Genomic DNA, 19,536 nt, shown 5'->3' on the forward strand with positions numbered 1-19,536 from the left:
TAAAATTATAGTAAAGGTCCACTTTGATCATCTGGAACAGCCACAGAAGGGCTGCAGATCCTGCCTCCAGAATCGTGGCTAAATTTTCACAGCAACTCCCTTCTTCTCTCTCATCTTGCAGAAACATCCCGGCCAGTCCTGCCAGCTCTTATCGTGAGCACTTGCATCTTCGTGATTATTGGGACTGCCTTCCTTATTAACTTACGGACCCTGAAATGGTAAATGAGAATCAAGTTTTCCTCTCTGTTCTTCTCCTGTATCTCGTGTGTCTTCTCAAAACCTGGGTTATTTTTTACTTGGTGTTACTCAGGATAGAGAATGACTTAAAAATATGGTTTATAGCCCAACCTTTTAACGCTGATATTTGTCTGGGGAAACATACCCGCCACCCAAGATGAAGCGGTTTCACCACCATGATTGTATTGTGCCACACTGCTGTGACCTGGTGCCATGCCCTGGCTCAATTAAAAAAAGCCGCCTCAGCACTTCTGTTGCCCAGGGGTTAGAGCGGCATTCCCTGGCAGGGGTGCACCAAAATTTCCTCTTAAAAAGTAGGCCACTGGGTTGAGTACTCCCTCAATAGAGAGGTCCAAGCAAGCCCAGGTACCACTACCTTCTCATTTAAACACTCCAGAACTCAGGCAGGACACGGTGACATTTGTTATGTAGGCAAAAGTCCTGAGTGAGGAGTACAATTCTTCTTCTCCCTGGTCTGTGCAGTCCTGAAGTGTCTGATCATGTGCTGGTAAACATCTACATGATGCTTTAAAGATCTCTTTGCCAGCGTTTCTACCCGGGCACTGTTTTTATTCAGGACTGAAAGTGACTCATAAGGTTACCCCGCACAATAATGCGGAGAGTGACCTGGCAGCATGGCGAAGTTCGAAATGGCCACAGGTTTTCTCATCTCAGGACAGGGGCAAAGAAGCAGGGTGCTGATGTTCACGGCAGGGAGCAGGGAGAAATATTCTCGAGGATGAGGCAGCAGAGGCTGGATGGCTTCTCTGTAAGGAAAGAAGCAGCAGCGTGTTGAAGGAAGATGGATACTGCGAAAGTCGCTGGTCACTGTGTTTTACCTTGAGTCATAATGCAAAGATAAGGAAGTGCTAGCTATATGGCACTGAGAGATAAATAAGCCTCCTTTGTCCACAAAGTATAATTAACCTAGGGGAATTGGATGGAGGATAATGCTGAGGTAAGACCCAAGGAAGGATTAGACATGCATGGCTAAAAATAGCATCTGCAGTGCTGTAAGGTAGTTTATATGCAAGAACTAGCAAATTCTGATGCTTCAGAGAGTACACTGATTGCCTCCAGAGGTCAAGAGGGTCTTTCCTCAGAGCATCCCACAGCAAAGCTTCAGCAAAGAGCTGACAGGATCAGCCAACCTCTCTGAGGCAGTGAGGAGCAGATTAGATCACTTCATGCTGCCTCAGGATGACAACACACTGGTTCCAGTAAAGTAGAGGCCTCTGGACTGGTGCAGGGCATACTTGGATGGCTTGCATGGCCAGCGTGTCCTAAGCTGTACCATGCAGCATCCTGCTAACAGGGCAGAGAGTTGCAGCACAGCTTTGCCAGTGATGGTCCTGCTCAGGCCATCTGGTCCTCTGAGTCGTCATGGTGGCAGCTAAGCAAAGAGGGGGCAGCTCACGGCAGCTGGAGCCTGGAAACAAGGGAGACGTGTCCAGCTTGTCATAAGGACAGGGGCTTAAGGGGGCAGGTGGAGAAGTGAAGGTGACCAGCCAAGGCAGGGAAGAAACCAGTGAACTGCTGGTTGTGCTTCCCCAGGTAAAAGGCTGAGGACAGCGTATTTTCCAATGCCAGGTTTAATGGCTCACCTCTGTACCGCGCATCCCCCAGCTACTTCGTTTCAGGCCACTCAAGAGCAAGGAAAGCTCTGAGGCTTGTTCTTATTTTACCTCTCCCCCATGCCAGGGTAGTAGCCATGAGCTGTGATGCTCTCTCCTACCCCCACCACAGTGCCAGGTTGGTCAGGATCAGGAAAAAGCTTCTCATTCTCTTTTCTCAAGGTTTAAGAAGATCCTGAAGATTCACATCCCAGACCCCGAAAAGTTCTTTCCCCCACTCGTTTCGGTTCATGGAGGTGACATTCAGGTATGGGACCGGGGATGGAGCCATGAGGGAGAAATGAGGGAAAGGAGGGTCCAGCTGCACACGCCTGGGACAGACCGCCAGTCATCAGACCTACATGTGCACACATGACACGTGCCTGTAGCATGAGCTGCTGGGTTGTCTGCTCGAGTTTTATTTTCTGACCTTCTAAAACCTGACACTCGGCTGAGGCACTTCTAATTACAGAACCGAAAAATGGCAAACCACACAAACCTCAGCACCCTGCTCCCCTAACGGGGAGCCTGAGGAAAAACAAGGGACCTACTGGAGGGACCTTGGCCTTTCAGATCCCCTTTCACCGCACTTTGGTCCCTCCCTGACTGCCCTTGGCTGCCCATCTCTTCCCTAGATTTCCTGCTGTGATCCCCTCCTCCTGGCTCTGAGCCTTTCCTCTGCTCCTAATGTGAATTGCCATTACGCTGGATGGCACTTAGCTGTTTTCGGCATTCTGCTTGTCTCTTCCCCTTTTTTCTCCACCCCCACTTTCTCCCTTCCCCTAATCTCTCCGTGAGTTATGGGCAGCTGCAAGGAGACAATTACTATTCTGTGCAGTATTAAAGGGAGCGTCAGATGCAAGACGTGGGAGGTGATCCCAAGAGGCATCTTGCTTTAAGAAGGATGGAAACAAACTGCAGAGGGTCCAGAGGAAAAGCCTAAGTGCAAAAAGCCTTAGAAAGCTTAAACCGATGGGGAAGAGTGCAGAGTAGGGGGGCAGGGGTGTGCAGCAGGCACTGAAGATACTTTCTCAGTGCAGAAAGAATGAGAAAATTTTACTTTACTGGCCATAAAGGCAATGAAGTTGAATGTTATCAAAACCAGTTTATTTTTAAGGATAATGATGCACTGCACGATGTGACTCATGGTGAGTATGGAAATCTAGGCACAAGGGGCCTGGAAGAGCACTTTAGGCAAGAAATCTGCATAGGGCCATGTAGATGTATCAGAAACTGGTTCAGCACCTAGGAAGAGATTGCATGAGAGGCATCTCAGTACTGCTTTTCATGTTTCTATCTTCAGTTCATCTTATGGTCTTGCAATTTTTTTTCCTTCCCTTCACTTTAATCCTCCATTTTCCATTCCCCCCTTCAGAAATCTCAAAACATAGGCTTGCAAGATCCACTCTTGATTTAAAAGTGACAGAAAGATATACTCTTTCTGAAAATCCTGCAGATAAGACATCATGAATGTGAATTTCCCTCCCCACCACCTCCAGTAACTCTTGCTTGGACAGAGAAAAGGTCACTTGATTGTTGTGGGCGCTCAGGAGAAGAAATCTTTGGTTCCTCACTGAGTGTTATACTTTGGAGGTAACAGTCTCTTTCCTGTGTTTCTTCCCCATCAGAAATGGCTCTCCTCCCCATTCTCTACATCTTCCTACTGTGTGAACAGCACAACCCCGGAGATCTCCGTGCTTGAGGTGATGCAGAAGAGTGACCAGGAATCCCAGTTTCTACTTTCCAAGGGACCCCTGACTCCTGATCCTCCCTTAGAAACCAGTGGGCACTCTGCATCCAGCTGCTTCACCAACCAAGGCTACTTCTTCTTCCACCTTCCCAACTCCTTTGAGATTGAGCCCTGTCAGGTCTACTTCACCTATGAGCCTTTCACCCAGGAAGGCAGCAGCGGCGAGGATGGCGAGTCTTACCATGCTCTCCCCTCCCCAGACCTCTGCACGCTGGCAGAGGACATGCCCGTGTTGTCCCACAACTTCCTTCACTGTATCAAGGAGACCCGGGGCTTCCAAAACAGCTCCTTCATGGAAGAGACAGAAGGTGAAGCTCAGCAGGCCATGGCTATTTCTGGGGCTCTCCAGTCTAGTGAAGGCACCTCACCAACACCCATTCTGAAACAGGATGAGAAGGTGATGGACAAAGCAGCTTTACAACCTGCTGAGGCCATGTGCCAGCTGGACACTGACTTTCCTGACCCACCGGACCTGCATGACAGCGATGCTATCAATGGAGCGGTGGGGAGTGGGAATGCAGGCCCTCTGATTGACCCCTGTACACCAGCAGAACATGTTATCTCATCTTTCTCTCAGCCTCCACTTCTAAGGCAAAGCCAGGATGAGGATCCATGCAGAGCAGCCTTCTCCAGCCAGGTCCCAAACACTGGTGCCTACCTTTCTCTGAGGGACCTGCAAAGCCAGTACAGCCATTGCTCCATCTAGGATCTGCCTGGAGGAAACCCACAGGTGGGAAAGGCCTTCTCTGCAAGGACAGCTAGATGGACAGTTTTTCTATTCAGGACATGAACATGACTTCAGCATCAAACCCACGGGGAATGTTCTTTAATGAGGCTAGAGAACACACTCTAGAGGGCTGCAAAACCAGAAAAGGGATAGGATGGACAAGGTGTAAATTCGTGGATAGCTACATGGGTAGCACCAGTTCCCAAGGTAAAGTGTTAGTGAAACAGATCACTGGAAATGAGAGGACATTTTGCGTGGAGAACTGGGCTGGTGGACAGTAAAGCAACACATGGAGAATGATAAAGGCATGTTAAAGCTGCTCAGTGGCTACACAGCTAATGGAGATGTAGAAGTCTGATTCTTAGGCATACAGGCCAACAAGGACTCGTCTTCATAATTGAACTTGTTTCTCTGCCATTACTGGATCCGATGGCATAGAAACCCCTTCCCGCACTGCTCAAGTGCCATCCCAAACCTCACCAGCTTGTTTTTACCTCCCCAGCTCCCAGTAGGATGCTGTGCCAGCGCTTCCATGCTCTACATCTTGGTGTAAAATAGTACTCAGCTCTGAGGATAAGCAGGCACATGGTCCATTTGCCTCATCCCAGCCTAAAAACCTGTAATGGGAGGGAGAAATGCCTGCAGAGGTGGATACGAGTTTTTGTACATGGGACAGTAGCACTGCCAGTTGGTGCTGGGGCTGATATGAAATGGATGAAGACGTCTCCTCCTGACTGACCAAGGGTCTAGGTATCTCTGTGATGTCCCCACTTCAGGTTTTAATCAGAGATTATATTCTGAGCTACTCGATCCAAGTTTAGACTCTAGTCTCTAAGCTCAGCTCAGAGCCACAACTGTGTCAGCTGTCTAAGCAGTGCAGTGTAAAAAGAAATCCCCATTATTGGGTTAAAAATACTGGGGAAATCCCCTCCTCCTGCCTTCTTTCCCCCAGGTCTGATGATGGCAGTAAAAAGAACGCACACAATTTCCCATTCTTGCTGCAATATTTTTCATGAAATCGAAAGCCTCTCTGCCCTGCTGGCAAAATGCAGTTATTTGACTACGATAAGCTGATTGCAGAATAGTTCATCCCACATCCTGTATTAGTGGAAAACATCGCAACAGTGCTGCCCATTCCTTCCATTGCTCAAGGGAAACCATTGCCTAATTAGCGGCAAAGATGTGGTGAATGAGCCCAGAAAACTAACCCACGATTCAGCACCTTTGCTAAAAAGAAAACCTCAATCCACTCACAAAGAATGAGGATAGCAAAGACTTTTTTTTTTTCTCTCTTTCCTCTGCATTTGCTGATCTGGGTTGAGAAAAAGCAGCACACCACAGAAGAAAAGTGGCAAGGCAAAGGAAGACAAGGTGTTCTGGTTACATCCATCCCTGCGGTCAACATTTGTACTGTCTGTCTGCTTTCTTGCCATATTTCTGCACTATTCAGCAGTAGGAAAACACCAGCCCTGTGCTAAAGATCTTTCTTCTAAGAATTTTTATATCAAAAAGGTCAAGGAGATCGAAATTGTTGGTACTTCTGTCACCTGTCGAGGGGAACCATCGAGTTTCCCCTTTGTCCTGCTCCCACACTGTTACCTGACCTTGCATTACGCAGCCTGAATATGTCATTATGAGCTACAGGGTCACCCACTAACTTGGATTTCACCTCAAAAGATCTGCTCAAAGAAGTTGCATCTGCCTGCAGCTGAGGGGGCTGGGGGAGCTACACCTCTCTCATCAGCTTCTTCACCACCTGCATCAAGACATGGACTGCTCTGTTATCTCCAGGGGACAACAGGTGAAGAAGATCCCACAGCTTCCCAGATAAGGAAGTACAAGGCTTCCTAGCTGTTTGCTCTACTTTGAGAATCTTCCCAGATGGACTTCAAAAAGAGACACTGAATCCCTTGCCCTTGATGGGCAACTTGCTATTTTACATGGGCCAAGGATCCTAGTGGTACTGATGGTTATCCATCCAATGCAGATGTTCATAAGCTTTCGAATTATTCTTGCTGCTAAGAAGAGTACAAAAAAAAAAATTACCCCTTTGTAAATAAAAGAAATACTAAGGAATCTAGTGTGGCTTTCTGTCCTTTGGGGTGGAGGGAAAGGATTAACAGCTTTTCTAAATAGGGGACTAGGCAAAGCTTTGCTCAGACAAATATACCTTTAGCTTTCCTTCCTACTCCCTTCCCCAGGGGACCTAAACCGAAAGCAGAGTTGGAGGTGATCCTGCTGCAAGTCGTTGAGGACCATCCTGCTGGCTCAGTATTTTCCATCCCCCTTGTGAAAACGCTGACAGTTTTCGAGCTGGCAAGCTGTTAGCAGGGCATTTGCAGCCACGCTGGGTGTGAATGTGTGACACACTGCAGCAGGAAGTGCTCAACATCAGATCTGTCGATAACCGGACCTTTCTTCCAGGAAGACAAGATCATGTGGTCTCATATGTGAGTAACCCAGGTTGTGAATACCAAAGGCGTAACGCTTTCAGTGATACGGGGCCCTTTCTCTGCTGGGTACTCAAGAGCTCTTCGGAAATGTCACTGGGGTCCGATCTCTCAAGCCAATGCAAATGCATGGTGTGTGGTTCACAAAACCACAGAAAGATGCTACGATGGTGTCCATCAGTACCAGAGGCAAACCAAAGCTGAACGCCAGCACTGTGTGGAAAATATTGAGCTAATAGCCACAGACATGAGTCCTCTCTTAAGTCCGGAGACAGCAAAGAGAACTGTCACATCTCTCATTTCCATCTTTCCAAGATACTTTGTTCGTAAATAGGCAACGTCACTCTCATCCCCCTTCCACATCCCTTCCTTTTTTTTACGATAGAGAATCGGAAAGTAGAGGGTACTTGCAGTAAAGGAATTCCTCTGAAGTCAAATCTGATCAAGGTTTTGGGGCCTTGGTTGATTCAAAAGCCTGCGGTGACAGATGTGGTATGCTTGCTTAGATAGATCAGATTGAGATTCTATATTTTTTGTTCTGCTGAAAACACCAGAGAAGGAGGATGCTTCTTTCCAGGAAAGCTGGATATGAAAAAGTAAGGTCTCTGGCACTGGGAAATACTCTTAGCTGGGTTCTGTCCCACTGTGGCAAGACTTCATAGTGTAAACTTGGGAAAACCATATATGAATACACACATGCCTAAAGATGCAGCTAGTGCCCAGTTATCTGGGAAAATTTTGGCTCAAAGTAACCCTTAAAAGTGAAATCTGGTCTCTTAAATCTCTCGAGCTGTTCTGAAAACATTTCTTATTGTCATTGCATGCCTCAGTTTCCTATATATACAGCAATGAGTTAGTTGGAATAACCACACTGACACATTCCCAGTCAAACACTGCAGCTTTTCATCCACATTTAACATTTATCTACTAGAATTCACACGGAGGCAACTACAGCAAAGGCTTTTGGTCTTCATGCAGTCCCAGACTAAACCTGAACTAGAGGCAGAGCTGAAAGCAGTTATCCCTGCCCAGCTGCCAAAATGAGCCCAAACGAACCCCAGCCCAAATGAGCTCAGCCCCTGGCCAATGCCACTGGCTGGACCTCAGCCCCAGGTCAGGAGTCGTCCGTGTCCCCATCCCCTCCACCCATTTATTGACAGAATAATTCTGTTTACTCTGGTCTAACTGGAGCGTGGTTGCTTTTTGTGAGAAACAAAGGGGCACGTACAGAGCTGCGGGGCTGTAAGCAGGCGGTGCAGGCAAGGTAGGTGAGGAGGACCTGGGGCGAGAAGAGAAGCAGATGCTGCAGGGAGGGGTGAGTGGTGGTGCAACGGACTGCGGGGAGCCCGGTGTTGGGAGACTATGCAGCGAGAAGTGCAAGAAGACCAGAGGTAGTCTTGCAGGTCAGGTCTGAGAGACACTGTGCTTTGCTTTCATCTGCATGACCACTGTCGTAACAGGACCCCCTGTGTACTGCCATCTTCTCTCGTTCAAGCGATCTACACCTACCAGCCAGCGTCTGCTCCATCCCTGTGCTGGGGACCACACGCCCTGCGTTTTGCCTCTCCCTCCAATGGGACCAAGGAGGGTAGCTAAGAAATACAGCAGTTGCTCAGCAACTCCCTGTCCCCCGAGGAGGACAACGTAAGCTATCTGTGCCATCCTCCTGGGTCGTTCTTCTCTGCACACCTGGAGGTGCTCCTACCCTGACTTTTTCCAGGCTCCCCCTGCTCAGCCTGCAGATCTTCTCCCCCTGCAAGCCTCCAAAACCTCCATTTCAGAAAAGAAAAAAGCCATTTTATGGGGTGTGCTGACCCATCGCGGCAGGACGGTGCAGGACAAAGGCCGAACTGAAGGGACATGGGATCAGGTTATTGATCGCTGAGGAGACCTTGAGCTTGGGTAAATAGATGTCCTCCTCTCTCTCCTCCTCCATGCGTATGTGAGCTGGCTTGCGTAGGGGGTGTGGGCCAGGCCTCACAGGCGGCAGCAGGCTTCAAAGGTAGGTCTGCAGCTCTGGGGGAAACCCCAGTGCCTACCATCAAATCTTCTAACAAAGAGGCTCTTCTGCTGCTGCTTCCTGCCCTCCTCCCCCCGCCCCTCCGTCTGCGGTTCTTTGCTTGTGCCTGCTGTTTCTGAAGGGATGCTGTGGTAGCGGAGAAGTGCCCTTGCTCTCCTGGACCGCCCAGTTTGGTTCATTGGGGAGGAGATCCTCGCCAGGGGTTGCACACAAATGTGACCCACAAAAAGCAAGGGAGGGCAGTCTGTGCGGGGCTTCTTTGTACCGTGTGCCTCTCTGGAAGGGTGTATTACAGCAAGCAGATGTGTGGCTGGTTGTTCGAGTGCTTATGTTCACCAAGTTGGGTTTAATGTTCCAGACTGAGTTACCTGGTGCTTATGTTCTACAAGCGTGTTTCCATGTTGGAAGGCAGCCTGGAGGGCCTGGGGCTCAGTAACTGGGGGAAAGCAAAGAGACTGAGGAGCCCACTCGCCCCTATCATGTGAATGCTCCATGGCATCACCGCAGGCTAAAATGTGCATGATGCCAACCGTGTCTTCCCACATGTGCAGCAAGTCCTTCCCATGCACTCGTGCCCCCATGCTCACACACTCCACTGGGCACAAAGATGACCCACAGACACGCAGAGAGGGCACAGGCATTCCCCAAAATCTCTGTGCCCTTACACGCGGATGCGTTCACATCCCTTTCCAGCCACAAAAACACAGAAAGGCTTTGAGAGCAGCCATGCACTGTGTGATGGCAGAGGAAAGGAGAGGAAAGGTGGGTGAAATAACCAAGATTGATGTGGCTCTCTTGGGCAATGGCATTTCTTACCCTCGGAGTCTGGGGCTGACAGAAGGGGAGTGATCAGGAAGAGGCAAAAGAAGCAGGCTGGGGGAGACGAGGGGCAAAGGAAGACAGAATGTGTCCCCTGGCATGAGCAGAGAGTGGTAGAGGGCTGACGGTTATTCAGGTGCCCTCTCCTCACTAGCTCAGCTAGTGAGTCAGTGCCGGCATGGGCTTAGCCCTGGGACAGACGGTCTGGTAGGAATGGCAAGGTTTGCTTACTTTTAGAGACCGAGAGCAAAGTGGCCACTGCAGGCAAAGTGCAATGTCAAGCTCCCAGGCTGTGGCCGTTTTGTGCAACTTCTGTGTGTATTTGGTGTCACAGATTTTTTTTTTTTGCATTGATTTCTAGGTCAATAAAATACCAGTTTTAAAACCACTGCCAGCCTGGGAGGACAACACTTTTGTTTCCGGAGAAATTAATTATTGTACTCATTTGTGGTTTTAGTGGAAGCAAAACACAGGGAATGCCTTTGAAAACTAAGGGATTACCAGGAGGTGTAGACAGGACAGTGTCCTGGAAGCCTGTCTCCCACCGATTTAGGAGTTTTACTGACATTTGCACTGCGCAAAGTCTTTGATGGTTAGCACACAGATCTCTTGGGGCTATAGACCTTGGGAGAGGAGCACAGAGATGGCAGAGCACCTCCAGAGACAGATGTAAAGGGATGCAGAAAACCCAGCCTGACCGTGGCGTGCTGTGTCACTAGATGTCCCTGATGGAGGCTGAGGAACAGGAGGAAGATGCCAACTCTCTCTCAAAGGACGGATCGGAGACTAACTCCCGTGACTGCCTCCGCTACGTGCCCTTTGGGCTAGCCTTTCTTTTGCTGGCTGGAGCTGCTGCAGCAACCTGGTATTTCCTAGGTAAAAATTCAACATGTTTTGTCCCCACGCAGAAGGTGGATGGGGTGTAGTCAAGGGCAATGCTCAACACAATGCGCTTTAGTAACTCTAGGTGATCTTTACAGACCCATACATACCCTCTCTCCTACATATCAGCAAGGTAATCCAGTAGTGTCTTCTGTTGGCAGACTATAGACCGTGGCACCTGGAACCGGCCATCCTGCAGTTTTACTGTGGCAGCCTCCAGGTCCTCAATCGCCAATACTCCCCGGACCTCGGGCAGGTGGAGTCCAGAGCCTTCTGGTTGGAGTCAGCTAAGCTCCAGAAGATGGTGAGGACAATTTCATGACCAGAGCTGGTCATGACCTGAAGCAGTTCAGAGAGTAGAAAAAGGAAGGGGTCAGGTACTTCCATCCAAGTGACAGACTTGGTGGGTCTGTACAGCAAGAGGGATGAAACATAGGGTTGGCCATAGGTCCTTTACCACTGTAACATTGCACAATAGTTATCAGACGACATTCTCGTTGCAGCTGAAGGAACTGATTCGTGCCACAGAGCTGGGTCGATATTACAACTCGAGCACAGTGTATGCCTTTGGGTGAGTAGCACCCACAGCATATTTGCTTGTTCATGTGTGAAAGCTTCCTGTCAATTGTACTCTCATTTCACTGAAATCTGGCCATAACAAACGGCTGCAGGCCCCACCAAGAGCTCTAGGCTAGGCTGGGCAGTCCAGATCCAGAATGGTTCCAGCATGAGAGAGCTGGGGATATTTTGATTTTCGTGTTCATCCGAGGTCATGATGAAAAGCCAAAGCTGAGAAATTTTTCAGAGAGTCAAAAGTTCAAGACAGGAAAAAAACGCCACTGGGAAAAACTAGGAAAAAAACCTGGGCTTGGCATTCTCAGTAGAAACTAAGCAGCTGGAAATTAATTTGTCCAATTCAAGAAAGTTATTTTATGGCCTGATTCTAGGCACCAGAAGGGAGAGGCCAGAATGCACCATGGAAAAGGTATTCCAGCCAAGAAGCATGGTCCACCTGGGAATAGGGTAACAGTGGAATGGGACAGATGTGGGGCTATAGCTTTGCAGGTCATCACAGTAGATCAAGAAAGCACGAATAACTTCCAAACTGACACACACATTTGCTTCTGATTTTTTTTCCATGGAAAACTACACCCCTAAATTTGTCCTTCAGCTAAGGAAAATTCTAATTTTGATGTATCTCCATTTTCAACTGGGGAAAGAAAAGTTTCACTCACAATTCTTCCTCTAGCATTTTACTAAACGAAGGTTTGTTTCAACATCTCTTCTCCTTCCCCTGACCAATTTTCTCTGCCAGTTGGTTGAACAGAGCTTTCCCAGTCACAGTCTCCTGCAGCTTGAGCCTGCCCAGCATTAATGGCTTGTGGTAAGGTACTGAGACATAAATCACCCACTTGTCACCACTGGGAGGTGAGACAATGAAGTCTTGAGTGCTTCTGGTCAGTAATAACCAAAGGTCATTTCTACCTGAAATGAGACTACTCATTAGACCAGTCTTGATTAATTATCACATTAATTTGACCATGTGTGGTCATCATGAAAGCCAGATGGCATAAAATGCCTTCCTCCCCGAAGGACTGAGCATTAGCTAGCACCGTGGACATAGCAGCTCTCCTGCCCCACTCAGGGTGGTTCCTCTGGGTCACAGCAGCGAGCCGGAAAGTCCACACAGATACCTTTGATTTGTGGAAAAGCAGTGGGGGGTTAATCTTTGAGGTTTGCCTCTCCAGTGATTCTGGAGAGGAAAAGAGAAGATATTTAATGTGCTATTTCTCTGTTAGGGAGGGTGCTCTGACCTTCTTCTTCTGGTTTGCCCTCCAAATCCCTGAGAGTCAGCAGAAGGAGGTGACTGCTGAGAGGGTAAACACAACGCTCCACCAAGAGCTCTCCACCAGCTTCAACAGCTCGGGCAGTCTGTCCTACCAGACGGAGTACAGGGTCAACCCAGACTCGCTGGTTCTGCTGGGTGAGTACAAGTCAGAAATGCTCCAAGATTTATAAGGTGCTGAAAGGAGGTTAGGCGAAAAGGCCAGAAATCACTACTGAAAGGGATGGGGGAAACCTGAAGAAGATAGGGAAAAAGTGAGGATCAGGACACACCATTACACATATTTCTTCCTGATAGAGGGGAACTGAAGATTAATTTAAAAAAGCATCCTTCCATTGAAGGATGAAAGATTATTGCAGATACAGCTGACCATGACCAGCTAGTTTTTTTTCTCCTGCTCCCATCAGCTTTGGCTTCTGTGGAGTAGGATTTTACGCAGGTCATGACTTTGATCAGCTCAGCCCAAAAATAGCAAGCAATTAGATTTCCTACTTTCCTTTAGGAGATTCTTCCAAGCTACTTGATTGAGAGAAGAATAAAGGCAACATACCTGAGTCACCACTGGTCTTCCTCTGAGACAAAGCATTGTTGCCACTTCAGTTCTTGACATATGATTTTAAGGATTATTTATTGTTGCCCACAGTGAAGATCACAGCCTGTTTAAAAAGCCACCTCTACAGAACTTCTCTAAAATAGGTCTTAGATAAAGGACTAAAATAGATGAAGTCCTTAGATAAAGGACTAGGGATGTGTCTATATTCAATGCATCCAAGTTCAATGGAATTTGTATTTGGTCTTTATAATGAGACTTAACTTCTCAGCCTGATCTAATCCCTCTTAGAGAGTCCCAAACCTCACAAGTTTTAAAATGCGTTGTGTTTCTTCTCTCCCCTTGGGACTCATTTCCAAGTTCCTTCTTCCCATGAAATGTTACATCTCCAAGTCTTTTCCCCAGACATTATCTTGCATTTTTCTAAGGTGAATCTTATTTTAATATATCCCACCCATACTTTCTTTAACTTTTCCCTCCATGTCTCAGTTGTTTTGTTTTGGGGGTCATTTTTTTGGTGTCCTCAGAGAAAATTTGGGTTCCTCCAAATGATTTTCACTCCCTCACCCAGACCATTGTGCTAAGATCTTATTCTGAAGCTGCATTAGCATCTCAGCTTTCCTTTCACTCTCCCTCTCCAGTCAGATGCACAGTCTTGCAACTAAGGCAAAAGCCAGAAACCTCTTATACTGCTGGGCCAGGGTGACCTCACGCCAGTGACTTAACCTCTGGCTTAATTTGCTCTGTAAAATTGGAGTGAAAAAAAAAGCTAATAGCAAGTCATTGGCAGTTCATTGCTTTCTGACAGACTCATTTGCTGACCTCCTTAGCTCTAAACATTAAGTCTCGCTGCAGCCTGCCTTAAGATGAAAACCGTTGACTAGCGCAAGAACCTCTCCAACCGCTCCAACACTTTATTTTTACTGACAAACAGCTACGCTCACCCCAGGACACTAGCTTTCCTTTCCCCCAAAGAGTTTCAGGATTTCCTTCTCCTCACAGGAACTCAGTTTCATTACCTTCAGATAAAAGCATATTTAATATCAGCTCAGCACATGTCCTTCCCTACAGCACATGAGCTTCTCTAGGGGCCTGCCTTATGCCTGCAGGATCATCTTTTCCACAATATCTGTTTTTGCCATGACAAAACTGCTCAGCTCTCCCCACAGAATTGCAAGCCCTGTTTAGGAGCTACAAAAGACCAAAGCCCTGATCTAGGCAAGCCCCCAACAGCAATTCTCACACCCGTCTGACCTCACGGTGCCCTTTATTTTGGCAATTATTCCCAGCAGCACCTGATCTCTGGCCGTTTCCAGTTCAGCCGGGAGGCTGGAGCAAAGCCCAGCTCTCCTAAAAGTCTTGTCCACCCTGTGACTCTGTTTTGCATGGATTTGTAGTCCTTGCTGGTGGCTCTCTCTGCATCTCCCTTCTCCAGAGGTGGACTCTATAAGGATGTTGAGTAGCACATCAACCAGTGGTCATCAAAAGAGATCTCCTTCCCCACCTCAGTAGCTCCCGTACTTTTCAGTGAGGGTTATTTAAACTGGGAGAGCAGTGGAGGGGTGAGCAGATGGTAAAGGCTCTGGGAAGTGGGGTTGTGCCCTGTGGTGTGGCCGGCAGAGGAGGCGGCTGGCTGCCTGAAGCAATGTCCAGCCCTCCTGGGAAGGGGAAGAGGTCCTGGAATGGCACATGAAAACAGGCAAGGAAAAAAGGCAGAGAAGTTCATGGTGGGCGGGGAAGCATGGATTAGGGCTGTTGGATTTGGGGTAGAGGCCAGAGAGATTTCTCAGAGAGATGGGGTGGAGAAGGCATGACTGAAACAGGTCCCTGAGAGCAGACAGAGAAATACCTGGAGGATGCCCCATGCCAAAGTTGTAAGTGAGACATTTACATAGGAAGGAAGGGAGTCATCGCCTGCCATCCTAGCATTCAGATACTACCAGTTTTATCTTTTTGTTTATCTTCCTTGTTATATTTTCTTTCTAACAGAATCCAGTGTGAAAGACATAGTAGTGCTGAAATCCACTCTGGGTAAGCTCTCTTTTCTTTTCCTTTTCATTTGGTGACTTTATGGGAGGGATTTGTACAGCGGACAGAAATCTCGTTGGCTTCCTACTGAGTCCTGTCAAATAGCTTGGTGTACTGGTACAACAGTGCTTATTCCAGGTCCCATTAAATTCTGCAGAGTGGGGTGGGAGGGTTCCTGTGTGGCTCTGCACTGGATGTGCTGTCAGTCATTTAGGAGTCTGTTGTCTTAGAGATGTTTGAAGATGCTTTCTGTGATTTCAGGCAGTGTTGTAAGTGCTGTGGCTGGCAGCTTGCATTAGATATGCTATTAGAAACTCACCTTTGAGCTGACTTTTGCTTAAAAATCCTGGTCTGGAAGCCTGCTGAAACCTGGAATCAGACGAGTGGGATGTAAAGCTGGGAAGAATATAGGGGTGAGAGGAGAAAGAGGTGAAAAAGAAAATAAAGTCAGTGGAAGATAACTGTGCTGTGCTGATATTTAAAGCCTGTGGTAGTATTAGCTTAACTAAGGAAGAGGTTACCTTATGAGAACCGAGAGTTCTTATAGAAAGAAACCGGGGCAATGGTACAAGGGGACCAGTGCCACCATGACATACATAAAAGTAAACTGAGATCACTGGGATGAGTCAGCCTTACCCTGAAACAGGGCTCAGATATCCCAAGTGACAATCCCATATCTTAATTTCCCTTACAACCACTCCTAACACCCCCTTTGCCTCCATTTGCATCACCCTGAGGTTTAAATCCCTCTACCTTTCCCCTGGATTCAGGATGCTACAGGTACAGCTATGTCCAGGAGGACGACGTCCTAAGGCTGGAAGGCCCTGACTACCTGGCCTCCAGTTGCCTTTGGCACCTCCATGGCCTCAAGGGCTACATGATCAAGCTACGCCTGGAGTGGACTCTCCCCGACTGCCGGGACCGCCTGGCTATGTACGATGCAGCTGGGCCCCTGGAGAAACACCTCATCACCTCGTAGGTAGCTCCTGAGCAGGATGAGCACGACGGGGAAGCCAGGCAGGATGGCATGACACACCACAGCAGGGGAAGGTGTTAGACTACATCAGAGGAAATTCTCTTTGATGCAGAACCTGTCTGTTGCTGATCAGCTGAAGTCACTGATGTGGGATATCACACAGCCAGCCGTGCAGTCTGAGAGATTTCAGCAGCACGAGCTGTCTCTCTGCTGGCCCTTTATTTGATTGAGTTAGTTCCTCACAGCAGGCATGTGCTGTGGATAACACAGACCTCTATTGTCTCTCTTTCTCATTCGTTTGTTTCTTGGTTGCTTCACTCCCATCCTTTTATCTCTTTCCCCTGAGGATCTATGGCTGCAGCCGGCAGGAGCCCGTTGTGGAAGTCCTTTCTTCTGGCCCTGTCATGTCCATTGTGTGGAAGAAAGCCATGTACAGCTACTATGACCCCTTCATCCTCTCAGTGCAGGCAGTGCCCCTCAAAGGTGAGGAAGGTTGGAGGAGGGTGGCCATAGGCACTGGAAGGAGACAGGTTATCTCCTACAACATCGCAGCTCCTGGAGGTGCTCCATCTCCATCAGGGGCAGAATTCACTCTACATTGCAAGGGTAGAGGTGGTCGGTAAAAAGCAGGTTAGGTGTTGCTTTCTCACCTGGACTCATACTCAAGCAGAGCCTGAGTGATCGTGATACTTTTGAGAAGGCCAAGTTCTCATGCATGGACAGACCAGATGTGGCTTGGACATCATGTCCAGATGCACTTGCAGATAAATGTCAATTCAATATAAGAGTTTAAAACAGCAATATACATCACTATGACCCTTCTCTGGACAAGAGGAGGAGGCTAAAAGTCTTGCCTAGTAGAAATGGCCCCATGAAGGAGGATGGTGAAACATCCCAGTCACCTTTAGCATCAGGCCTTAGAGCCCCTTTTCTCCCCTCCAACAAGGGGATGAGTACATGGCATCCCCAGGCTGAGGTTGAGCTGACAGGTAGCAGGGCTTTGAACGTCTGTATTTACAGCCTGCGAAGTGAACATAACTCTGCGGGAGGGCCTGGAGCTGCAAGGGAAGATCGGCACCCCGCACTACCCCAGTTACTACTCGCCCAACACGCAGTGTACCTGGCACATGACGGTAAGAGCCAGCTCCCACAAGAGCATCCACCCCATCCCTGAAACCCATGCGGCACTCCCCATATCAGCAGGGGGCTACCCCCAGTGATTTCAGTCAGATCATCATGAAAAGCAAGCAGAGGGTGGCAGCCTGCCTAGCCTCCCCATAACGTGCGTTTCCGAAGGGGAAGGACTCTAATATTGCATGCTGGCCCAGAGATGCCGTAGTTGAGAATGAATCTGAGATCTGGTCTCCAGAGGAGTTCTTCAAGGCAGAACCAGGTTGCTAGGAATTGCTAGGAATTACCATGCTTCGACACCAGCCGCAGAGCCGTCCTAAGCTGCATGGCCCCAGTTTAGAGGGTGCTTCCTTCTGGCCTGCAATGTGTGAACTGGCAGCTCTCCCCTCCGCACCTACCCTGCCCGTTTCTGCCATACGGAGTGGGCTGCAGCACTCGGCAGCCATCTACACTCTGCTCTGGACCCCTTTGCCTGCAGGTCCCATCCCTCGACTACGGGGTCACCCTGTGGTTCGATGCCTACGCGCTCAGCAGACAGAAGCACGACCTGCCCTGTACCCAAGGCCAGTGGATAATTCAGAACAGAAGGTGTGTGCTGGGGTCCTGGGTTCTGTCTCTCACTTCCCACCTGGGATTAAACCTCTGCAGGTTCCCTGCTCACTTCAGCCACCAGGACTGAGGCAGGTCTATCACCACACTGTTTCTGCTGGTGCCTCTTGCTTTTCTACTTCTTTTTCAGCCTTTCTTGTTCACAGGCTCCCCAGTGAACACATTTCTTACAGATTTGCTTTGAGCTACCAGCCTGCCTTCTCTGTCTTGCTGTTTGGATCAGGCTTCCTAGTTTTCTCCTGTGTGTGTAACCTTGGTGTCCTCCCACGTCTCCTGTGTTTGCAAATCTGCCTGTCACCACCTCTGCAATATTATCTGTGTGTGCCATTGCCATGCATCCACCTCTGTACAGATCTTCTGCCTAGCTCCATATCCTCCTGCCTTAACTACAGCCACTTTCCCCTGTAGGACTTCCCAAAATTATTATCCATACGTAGCCGGGGCTGCTGCCCACCACTGCTCAGGTACAAAGGACCGAGAGCTGCTGTGCTCCTGTCTCAGAGCAGGCTCCAAGATGGATGGACCTATGGCTATTTCTTTTTTCTTCCCAATTACTGCAAAATTGCCCCTTTCCCTCCCAGACTTCCCCCAGCCCATCTCATTAACTTCCTCTCCACTGCTCCTGTGGGGGTTAACTCTGAAGAGTCTGATCTAGAAGCTATGTTTCCCCGGCTTAGGATTTCCACTTTTTCTCTCCCTGCCTTCCTCTCTGGAACTGTCAGCACCACAGCTTCTATAACATGGCTTCTTCAGGAGGATAAATGTAAGAGCTGGATTGCTTTGTGTGGTCTGAATTCAGCCTTGCCCAGGAAGTGGGAAATGTCCAAAGATAGTAGGGTCACTCTGGACTCTGGATCTCATCCCATATTGAAGGCATTTTGCCTTCCTGGTTTCCCCCTCGACCCAGTCTGCGTGTCTCCCTTCCCACCCCAGCCCTGTCGAGCCCCCTTGCCCCACTTTGTTGTTTTCTCCTCCCTCCCTTCCCGAGACATCCCACCTATGTTTGCTCCTCAGGTTGTGTGGCCTGCGGACCCTGCAAGCCTACGCTGAGCGGATCCCAGTCACATCTTCTGCAGACATCATCATCACCTTCACTTCACAAATCTCCTTAACCGGCCCTGGCGTACAGGCTGCTTATAGCCTGTACAACCAATCTGACCGTAAGTTCAGGCTCCTCCCTGCTCCTTAGTGGGTTGGTGGCTACCGGCAACCTCTGTGCACTTGCCTTGTGTTAAGAGAAACACAAGACACATCCCGGGAGCCCTAGGTGCCATCTGCCCTTCAGGCACGTGATCACAAATCAGTGATGCACACACCAATGATCTCCCAAAAAGAAGAAGCATTTACGTGCGAAGCTGCTTCTGCACATGTGGCCCTGCCTCACGTTGCCCGAGCATCCATGCTCCAAAACCCAAGGTCAGAGAGTTGTCTACACTCTCACCCCCGTGCCTACATGATGGACTGGCCTTGGGAATTCAGTGAGACACCATCTCCGTCTTCAAGTGACTTTTATTTCAATTATAAGAGCTCTTAGAGAGAGACGTTTCCTGCTCACCTTGGGATTTGTGCGAGTGAGAGAGAAATAAAACCACACACAAACACACATACGCACATATGCAAATGCACACCCACAGTCTGTCTTTCCAAAGTTTCTCCATCTCCCTCCTAAAGGGTGCCTGTAACTCATACCAGGCCCTGAATACGTGCACTTGCCAACACGTGTCTAACACCAACCCCTTCAAGGCCCCGACCGAGTTTTAATAACCACTCCAAAGAACCTGTTTCAGCTTTCCCCCATCATTCAGGAGCCGTGAAACAGCACTAAATCAGAGGTTTTAGCACGCCAGGTGGGTGCTTGTCCTGGCTTTTGCCCATTGGTACAACGAGAAGCAGGGAAA

At 48.7% G+C, this 19,536-nt stretch overlaps 2 protein-coding genes across 2 annotated transcripts in view; both read left to right on the forward strand.

Annotated features, from left to right (window-relative positions):
* Positions 1 to 92: 92 nt before the first annotated feature.
* On the forward strand, positions 93 to 4,306 carry IL2RB (interleukin 2 receptor, beta; the record flags this gene model as incomplete). The annotated part of the gene is made up of 3 exons (XM_009710235.1): positions 93 to 218; positions 2,034 to 2,118; positions 3,479 to 4,306. Coding segments are annotated over 3 exons (1,039 nt in total), but the record flags the coding sequence as incomplete, so codon positions are not given.
* Positions 4,307 to 10,335: 6,029 nt separating this feature from the next.
* The window catches only part of TMPRSS6 (transmembrane protease, serine 6), a 17,398-nt gene continuing 8,197 nt past the window's right edge, over positions 10,336 to 19,536 (forward strand). The window contains exons 1-10 of the mRNA XM_009710232.1: positions 10,336 to 10,492; positions 10,660 to 10,802; positions 11,002 to 11,069; positions 12,298 to 12,482; positions 14,884 to 14,925; positions 15,693 to 15,897; positions 16,245 to 16,381; positions 16,919 to 17,031; positions 17,508 to 17,617; positions 18,653 to 18,798. Of these exons, the coding sequence (XP_009708534.1) occupies positions 10,336 to 10,492; positions 10,660 to 10,802; positions 11,002 to 11,069; positions 12,298 to 12,482; positions 14,884 to 14,925; positions 15,693 to 15,897; positions 16,245 to 16,381; positions 16,919 to 17,031; positions 17,508 to 17,617; positions 18,653 to 18,798 (1,306 nt within the window). The remainder of the gene's footprint in view (positions 10,493 to 10,659; positions 10,803 to 11,001; positions 11,070 to 12,297; positions 12,483 to 14,883; positions 14,926 to 15,692; positions 15,898 to 16,244; positions 16,382 to 16,918; positions 17,032 to 17,507; positions 17,618 to 18,652; positions 18,799 to 19,536) is intronic.

The sequence above is a fragment of the Cariama cristata genome, unplaced genomic scaffold (genome assembly GCF_000690535.1).
Source record: "Cariama cristata isolate BGI_N322 unplaced genomic scaffold, ASM69053v1 scaffold7581, whole genome shotgun sequence".
NCBI classification, from domain to species: domain Eukaryota; kingdom Metazoa; phylum Chordata; class Aves; order Cariamiformes; family Cariamidae; genus Cariama; species Cariama cristata.